Raw genomic sequence first — 9,268 nt, 5'->3', positions numbered from 1 at the left:
CCCGCTCGCCCGACTCCCCCCTCCCCCGGCTCACGCAGCGAGTGACGTCAGCGGCCCCGCCCCCCTCCCCCCCCCCCCCGCGGTCACTGCTGCCGCCGGCCGGCGCCTGGGTGCCGGGCGGCCGCGAGGCGCGCGCGCTGCCCTGCGCCCGCCCGCACCGAGATCGCTCCGGCCATGAAAATCTGGAGCTCGGAGCACGTCTTCGGGTGAGCGCGGAAAGCGGCGCGGGCGGGCGGGCGGGCGGGAGGGCGTTCATCGCGGCCGGCCGAGGGGTTAGGCGTTAACGGCAGGCTGCTGGCGGCGAGGCACGGCGGGCAGGGGCTGCCGAGGGCTCCTCCTGCGGGTCAGTTCCTCTGAGGTCGGTTCCTCTGCGGGTCAGCTCCTCTGTGGTCAGTTTTTTATTTTTTTGTACAGCTAATTGGAACGTCACACGTAGCAGCTTGCCCGTTGCCCCTTGCCCTTCTTTCTGTTAGTCACGGGTTAATAATTCTTTCCTTCACTCTGAAGAAAGGAATGGATCTTGTTTTCCTGTTTGTGTACCGATGCTTTCTTACGGCCTTTCCGAGCATCACTGGGTTCCGGAGGGATATTTGATGTGGGAGCTAGGAAGTCGTACAGCACACGCCGTGTTGCGAAAGCTCGAGCAGCCTAGTCAGCTCAGGGTTGTCTGAATACTTGCAATTAACAGCAAAACAGTTACAAATGTTGTCTTTTCTTCTTTTTCCAGGCACCCCTGGGACACAGTGATCAAAGCTGCTATGAGAAAGTACCCCAACCCGATGAATCCATGTGTGGTAGGAGTAGATGTCCTCGACAGAAGCCTTGACAGCCAGGGGAGGTTGCACAGTCACCGCCTTCTCAGCACAGAGTGGGGATTGCCGAGTATTGTAAAAGCGGTATGCCTATACAGGCTTCATAGTTTATGAGGGGTGTGTTGCGTTTATGTCATCAGGTGAACTGGAGCTGAATTCAAAGTAAAAGCTTGATTGATAGGAAGCGTCGTCCACAAATATCACATAAGCTGTAATCAGCGTGGTTTGTAGCAATAATACGTTATAGGCTTTAATATGCCCACAGTGTGTTTTTATGTCTGTACGTGCCTTCTAGGCTGGTCTGTGTCATTCTGTGTGACTGATGCAAGTTACTGCCATGTAATCTTACCACTGATCAGTGTCTTGGTATTTGTGAGGTGTATTCATTTGGGATTTATGCTTTCTTTTTTGTTGTTTGTTTTTCCTTGTTTGTTTTTAGTACTAAACTTTATTGTTGTCTTTCTTCACTTTCAGATTTTAGGAACAAGTAGAACTCTGACTTACATTGAAGAACATTCTGTGGTAGATCCAGTAGAAAAAAAGATGGAGCTTTGCTCAACTAATGTGAGTTATAGCTTAAGAAGTTTCTGATTAGTAGTTCTGGAGATTACATGCTTTGTCTCTTAATGTTTGGAAATGTGTCTACATCTTTCATTATACGGAAATATGTGTCTTAGTTGGCTCTTTTTTTTTTTCTTCTTCCCACAAATACTTTGGGATCAAGCATATGTGATTGTGTTTTTAATAAAATTATTTCTCAGAATTCACAAGACAGTTGGACTTTAATGTGTTTAACATTACGCTGCTATTTACAACAAATATTTTAATTTGAAATGCCTTTTTTCCACAAGTGTAAATGAAGCATCTTGCTAACTTTTGATGGGAACTTGTAATTATCAGATTTGATGTAGAGATATCTGTAGGAGAGCCTGGTCTCTGTACAAGAGGCGTTTTCTTTCCTGAACATTACTTTTCTTTACCTTCAGAATAGTGTTACAGTGGTCTTGGTCTTAAAGAGCCTCTCTGAATTGCATTACCTAAATCTGATATGGCTCAACATTCAGAGAAAACAAATGGAAAACTGCTTGTGCAGCTTACTGTGAATAGGAACTTAGATGGTTATAATTAGATCTAGGGTAGGACAAGATGCATCACCCCTTATAGGTATTTTTATTGACTGTGTTCTGGGTTTCATATTCTGTGTATGCTGTTTTGTCTCTGACGTTAAAATGACTGTTCTGCTATTGAGTGATGCTGTCGATAATGCAAAAGTGAAAGTTGGGAAGTTAGAATTTCAGGTCTTTCTTTCTCTTCAAGATTACTCTCACAAACTTGGTGTCTGTTGATGAGAGACTGGTTTACACGCCTCATCCTGAAAACCCTGAAAAGTAAGTAAGGATATTTGCGTGCTTTTTTATGTATAGGAGACAGTGCGTTAGTCAAATTCAGTTTAAGTATTAACTTCTCTTTATTCTCTTACAGAACTGTGCTAACTCAAGAGGCAATTATTACTGTCAAAGGCATTAGCTTGAGCAGTTATTTGGAAAGCTTAATGGCAAACACAATATCCTCTAATGCCAGAAAGGTACGTATCCTTTATTCTGTTTTCTCCCTCTCTCCCCCCACAAACACCTTTCTTTTTGTTGAAATTGGAATTGTCAAGCGTGTGTGCTGAGTACTATATTTAATTTCTCTAAACTTTGTGCACAGAACTCCAGTTGACTTTTTGTAGGACCTCAGGAAGTAGAATATAATTTACCAAAGTATGAAAAGGTTTCACTGCTAAGTATCTGGTTTTCAGCTGGAATTGCACATCGGAACAAACCAACCCCTATGTGTATGCTGCAGCGACGCATACCAGAAACATATGATTTGTTTTTTTGGTTTTTTTGTTTTCAAAGTACGTTTTTAAACACCAGCCGCGTATTTACAGGAGTTAGTGCTAGTAGTGAAGGCGACTTCCTTTTCAGCCTTTATAATCTGGATTTAGCAGTTAATGCCAGCGAATTTTCTGTGCCTCTTCGCGAGGTCCTATCCATTATTGAGCTGTCTCCTTGCCTTTGGCTGAAAGTAATGTCATGTCAGCAGAGGCATATTTTTTGAAGAGAGGAAACTATGCTGGCCTTTGTAGGTAACACTACACCCACTCCTCTGTCTTGTGCTCGCTTTTTCTATTTGGCTTGCAGCCACAGAGCTGAACTTCAGCACAGACAGTTTCGAGAGTGCTTGTTCCTGGACACTTTGTCCTACGCTTCTTTGGGGAAGGTGGGGAAGAAGTGGAGTTGATGGAGAAGCGCTGGCATCGCTGCCTAACAGCAGGATGAATGCAACTGAAATGTGAGCTTGTGCTCTGCATTGCTGGAGAGGTTCTGAACGCTGGGAGTTTGGCCCAGGTAACTTCTTCTAGGCCAGAGAGACAGCTCTTTGTCCCTGTGAGAGGTGTTGCTTGACCAAGACAGAGTAACCCAACGTAGTAGGAAGTGTTGACCAACATATCAGAGAAGGAGAAAGCCTCCTTTGCTTCTCGTCTTTGTGCTTCTCCAAAAATGAGAGGAAAGCAGCGTAAAATGGGGGGATGAAGAAGGAGTGATGGATAGTTTTTAGACACTGAAGAGTAACAGTAACTAGGTGAGTGCTCTCTGTGTTGATTTGAAAGTCATTAATGGAACGTGTTTCAGATAAATTCAAATTCTCTTTTGATCCAGCTTCCATTTAAAAATCTGTGCTGGGCATTTATTTTGGTCTTGCAACAGCAGTCCAGACCCTGGCTCACAACAAAACCTCAGCCTGACTCAGAGATAGCAAAACACCAGCTGGCTGGAGAGGACAATTCAACTGGGCACACTTAGAAGTGCCAGCTGATTTCCTCTTGTGGCATCTGTCAAATTTGCACGGCTCCACTGAACTCAAAGAGTGTAAATATTTCTTGGTACTGATTTATGTGTTGCCGTGTGAAAGCTCAATTCTTTTTTTAAAAAAGCTGTTCTTCTATTCTGCCTCTTTCAAATAACACACTGTCTCACAAGATTCTTACAGATGAAAAATAGCATCTTGTTCGTTCTGTTTCCCTGAAGAGTTTCTTTAGAGACAGTGAACTTGGCAGGAATTTGTACTTGCAGCCCTTTTCTTTGCTACCCAGTAACCTATTCTGCTATTACTAGCTCTTGTAGCATGCTGTGCTACCCTACTGGGTTCTTAGCACCCTTCTTAAACTTCGTGACAGCTGCTGAAATACATATTGTTTCTAAAGAAATAAGTATTGAGATTTTTCTCCGAGGTAGAGATGGCAGATTATGCTTTGTTATTGCACTTATAATGGAAAAAATCTTTTGCCCTATGTTGTCAATTTTTTCTGTGTTACTCCAGGGGTGGGATGCTATTGAGTGGATAATTCAAAATTCTGAAAGCGCTCTAAGCTAGCAGTTCTCCACACCTGCAGTTTGTACTAACTAGTGGTAATGCCAGCGTTCTTCTCGGTGCAGCATTTCAGCTTTCTAGCAAATGTGTGCATGGATTGTCGTGATGTGGATTTCATAAATTAACCTGCACGTGTGTTTGGTACACGTTACATACAGGAATGGCAAACGTTCATTACACTGCAGCTGTAGAGAGTAGGTCACACCTAGACGGGATCGATTAGCCCGTGCTCATGTCACTGAACCACGAACCTGCTGCAGCTCTGTCTTGTGCCACGTTGTCGCTTGTGGTATGGAAGTGGAATGACTACTGCAAACAACTGGGCACGGGAATGAGCCCCTCTATCACGTGTTTGCTCTGGTCTGAGTTTTGTGATTCCCGTATGTAAAACAGGTGCCCGAAGGAATTAACACGTTGTTTAATGACTGGAATCGGCGTGATGAAAACAAAGCAGAATCGTACTCCTAGGATGTAAAATTGGTTTCTTAAAACAGATTGCCTAACAAGGGTAATCCTTTGCATAGTGAAATTGTATTTTGCTTTTCTTATGCCTGAGGAGTATCGTTGCCCTTCTGTCAACCTCTGTGGAAATCTGTACAAAGTTTGAAGCTGTCAGAATACCAGACTCTCTTGGTGTTTTTCACTCGTTTTGTAGTTATATTCTTTTTGGTAGTGGTGTGTCCCTTAAGCCACGCGACTGTGACGAAGTCTGACTTCAAGGCTGAGAGAACTGAGCGCAGTTGCCTCTGATACCTCTGTGGATGGTTTTTCTTCTGCTAGCCAGTGTAGCCTGTCTCTGTCATTCCTGTATTAGCTTACACTTCGACTGACAAGACTAAATTTTAAAAAATAATCCATCACGCTGCTTCTGTCTGTGAAGAATGCAGGGTCTTTTTACACTGCTTACTTTGAGATCAGTGTATGTGACGAGTGTTTGCTTTTATGTTCTCATTCCACTAAGCTTTTATGGCTGTTTTTCTAGAAAATGTCAACTACGCAGGCTCAGCATTTATCAACCACTTAAGCTATACCAACAAATCTTCATATGTGGTGTTTGGTCTACTGAACCCATCGCGCTGCTAACACGTGCAATGAAGACTAATGCAATATGCATGCCTGGTTATGAATGTGCTTGCTTAATGAGCTACTACAGAAGTGGTTGTACACTGTAAAACTTTATAGACCAATCCTCTGTCAGATTTTTTTTAAAAAACTGGTAGTTCCACAGTACTTGAAGGTTTTACATCTTGTTAAAGTTTGTAACTTAATTTCCCGTGCAGGATACTCCTGAGATCTTCCTTGCCAACACCACGAGTTTATTCCTAGCTGCAAATTATAGCAAATAGCGTATGCAGGTCTAAGGAAAAAGGTGCAGACCTCCGTAGCTGTTAAAGCTGCAGGAAATGTTTTAGCACTCGAGTTGAGTGTTACACTTGTTGTTTTGTCTTGTCAACAAGTAGATTGTATTAACTAAAACACTGTGACCTGGTTGTTTCATACTCAGGGCCTGAAAGAATCTCTCTTTTCCTACTGAGCATTTTTCTGCATCAAAGGTGTTTGACTTTCTGACCAGCTCTCTCCGTGTGATTACATAAATATAACGTAAAGTCACTGCCGTCTTACCCAGCTCTCTGTGCCCGTGTGCCACCCAGGAGAGGACACTTTAACCTGACTTGTAAATACCCAGTGCACGCTCGCTGAAAGATGATTCCCTCCCTCTCCCCCCGCTTTGTTCCTGATCGAGCACTCTACTCGGCTAATTCATGGCCAGTTACACCGTGTTGCTGTGCGGCAGCCTGCTCTCGTCGGGGTGCTTTGACGCATGCTGTGCTGGTGTTCCCAGGGCTCGCGCAGGATGTAGATGTGGTGGAAGTAATCACCCGCTGGAGCACGGTGCAAGTGGAGGAACTCAGAAGTTAAATCACGCTCGTGCTCTTCTAAGGAATTTTTTCAGCAGCCCATGCTTAAACTGGGCAGATGAAATCATGCCCTTTTCAATTTTATTGATACCTTTTAAAGGCATGTCATGTACTAAGTGAACCTAAAGCTATTAGCTCTTGAGGTAGCTCAGGGTACAGACAAATCCCTCTTGCTTGAGCTCTGGCCAAGGGCTGAACGCTCTGTTGTGATAAGTGGGTGGCTTTTCTCTGTTTAAAGACTTCATGTTTACTCTGTGGGTCCCTGTAGAATGAAAAACCTGAAGAGAACCAGTGTTGGCCCTTAAATTAATTTAATGAGAGTCTTCAGATAAACCGTTTACTTCCAGAACCCCCAGCTCCCTGTTACTGCTGGTTTTACTTCTTGTGGTCACTGGAGTGCAGGTGCTAGCGTCGTCTTAAGGTAAAAGACTTCCGACCTGCTTGCTTTGCTGGATTCCACCGCTCTTACTAAAACGTGGGCTGTCAGTGCCTGGCTTTGAGGCACTCCCGACCCTTTCTGAGAACTGGGTGAAGAAAGACCGTCCCTTGATATAAAAGGTGCAGCTGTTGTCTCTCAAATAGTCTGTTTCATATGCTGAAAAGTCACTGTGCATGTGTATAGGCGTCAGTGCAAGGCCGTCTCTTTGAACTCTAGCTAGAGATCAAATCAATCAGCTGCTATGTCAAAGAGCGCTTGGAAGACTGTCTTTCTTTGTCCCGGATCTTCTCCAAAAGTGTCCATACATATCTTGGTTAACGAATCTGCAAGCAGTGTGTAGGCTCTTTCATAAATTTGCTGGTATTTCCAGGTGGTGGGAGCAGCAAACAGTAAAAATGGCAATCCTCTTCCGCAAGGGGACTTAAATGCTGAGTGAGGCTTTTTGCAGAGATGAACTACTGCGAGCGCACAGCAATGTTGCATTTACCTCTTGCTTATGGGTTACACCGATGCCTTTGCAGTGAAATTTCAGTTAGATGAGAAATAATCAAAATAATCCCGTATGGGACCACGCAGGGTACAGAATTAATTTTAAAACAAATCTCATGTCTGACAGAGGAAGAACTATAGAAACGTTCGCAGCGACGTTGTATTTGTTCTGATCCTAAATTTCAGTATTTTCTTGGCAGGGTCGAGATGCCCTGGAGTGGGTGATCAGCAAACTAAACACAGAACTGGAGGAGCTGAAATCAACGCGCGAGGGCGTGAAACCAGCCATGGCAGCGGCATCAGCAGAAAAATAAAAGCCAAAAGTACCAAGTAACTGACAGAAAAAATTTTATTCTGCCGACTGCTTTGTAGATCTCCCTTCCAAGGCTGATCTGCATACTTTTTATATATTTGTGAGAATATAGGATCAGCGGAAAAGTAACCTCATCTTTCATCTCCACAGCAGCTCCTCTGGCCTACTGAAGGCCGAATTGACCCCCTGCAGATGCTCTTTTCATGGAAACGATTTCTTTTAAACACTGGAAACAAAACATTTAGCACATTTAAAACTGCCTAAATGTGCCTTGTGTAACAAAGATTGAGAGTATGCTATATTTTACACCATCTCAGTTTTTCATACTGAAACTTGAAAAGAACTCATGTGTTTTGAGGGTTCTCCGTACGAGCATTTGTTCTGTGAGGGCCCATAGGTACTAGAGCACTGAATTTTGTTTGTTTTGTAACCTGGCAGCATCTTATAACCATTTAAAGGGAACTACATGAGACAGGACATGATACTCTAGAGTAAGATATCTATCGAGAGAACCATCCCCAAAAGCTAAAACTTGTGTGATACTAACTCTTCTCATGTTGTTTAAATGTGCTGTCTGAACGTGATGGATGCTTTACCTCTTAGATGTTTATATCCCAACGAAGATAAAGGTTCTATCGATGTTTGATGTTAATAGCCTAAGCAGATGGTTGTTTTTTTTTCTTTTGGGGGGAGGTTATAATTTATTTTCCTATTTATTAACTTTCCCTAGTTCCTCCCCTCACTAGCAGAAGAGGAGTGGTGATTCCTGGAAGGTGCTGGAAAATACTTCTCTTATTTATCTGTAAGAAGGGTACTTGTAGGCTACCTGAGTGAAGAGGCTGTGCTGTTCCACTGGTCCTTGCTCTTCACGTCATGTCTTAACTGAGGAAGAGACTGATGCAATAACCAGAAGAGTTGAAATAAGCAGGAAGTTTGAAATCCGAAGGGTGATGTTTCATAAACCTGTGTTTTTCACGTCCTAAAAGGAGAAAACAAAGAGTACAAGACAAACACACGGACTCTCCTTTTAGAGTGCTTTCTACAAACTACTGACTACTAGTGTAACTGATTTTTTCAACACTTTGCCACATTGGTACAAATGTTTTTAGAATTCTTTTAAATGCTTCTCATTATCTGGAAAAATACTGCAGTAACTGTTGAAATTGCCTCCTTTAAAATATACAGAAATAGATATTGGAAATGGGTACCAGCCTTTGTCAGAAGTTCACAAAACTTTCCTACTTGGTCAGGTGTAGTATGTGTTTCTTAGACAGCCCTCTGTTGGGGCATTTTAAATTATGTTTTGTGTGTGCACAAACTGAAATAAATGTTGCAAGGATGTTTACTTGTTCAAGTGGCAAACCATGTGTTTAGGAAGCTGTTAAAGAGCATGAGTAACTTCTTAAAAAAAAAAAGTAAAATGTGGTCATTGTTTTGATCTGGTCATTTAAAACGTCTGTAGCTTAAGGGAATCTCAGTTTGCATTCTGTTTAGCTTGAAAGTGAATATTGATTCGATTGTAAGGATAGTCAAGCTAAATTACACGATCCTAATAAACTTAAGATATATATGTAGATATTAGTAAAAAGTAATGAAATGAGTAGCTGATATTTACATTGCTATTTTTATACGGACCTTAAGCGTTTCTTGTTTTGGAACAGAAACTTAGACTTGAAAGTCTGATGATAGCAGCTCCTTTCTGGAAGATCTGCTGGGTAGTTTTGGTGCAAGTCACTGTCATGCTCCTCCGGTGAGCAATGCCACTTCCTGTGCAAAGAATGCAGAAGCTGTTCTAGCTGTTCTAGCACCTCGTGACCTTCGGCTAGCAAGGGGAGTGCAGCTGTTGCGGAGCTCTGCGTATGAAAGGAAAGGATGAGTA

The 9,268-nt window shown here is 42.9% G+C and overlaps 1 protein-coding gene across 3 annotated transcripts; it reads left to right on the top strand.

Moving 5' to 3' along the window:
• Positions 1-44: 44 nt before the first annotated feature.
• Positions 45-8,046, top strand: PRELID3A (PRELI domain containing 3A). Of its 3 annotated transcripts, none has more exons than XM_080580364.1 (6): positions 45-206; positions 728-896; positions 1,287-1,376; positions 2,130-2,200; positions 2,295-2,397; positions 7,277-8,046. In XM_080580364.1, the coding sequence occupies exons 1-6, from the start codon at positions 175-177 to the stop codon at positions 7,388-7,390; spliced, it is 579 nt and encodes a 192-aa protein (XP_080436490.1). In that variant the 5' UTR covers positions 45-174; the 3' UTR covers positions 7,391-8,046. The 3 variants fall into 3 exon arrangements, with proteins under 3 accessions (XP_080436490.1, XP_080436492.1, XP_080436491.1); XM_080580366.1 differs by lacking the exon at positions 7,277-8,046 and adding an exon at positions 4,179-7,270 and having other exon boundaries at positions 49-206; XM_080580365.1 differs by lacking the exon at positions 45-206 and adding an exon at positions 260-389.
• The last annotated feature ends 1,222 nt before the right edge of the window (positions 8,047-9,268 follow it).

This window comes from Anser brachyrhynchus (assembly GCF_964034855.1).
Source record: "Anser brachyrhynchus genome assembly, chromosome: 2".
In the NCBI taxonomy this organism is placed as follows: Eukaryota; Metazoa; Chordata; class Aves; order Anseriformes; family Anatidae; genus Anser; species Anser brachyrhynchus.
Note: the sequence above shows the minus strand (reverse complement) of the source record. Positions and strands in the feature narration are given on the sequence as shown.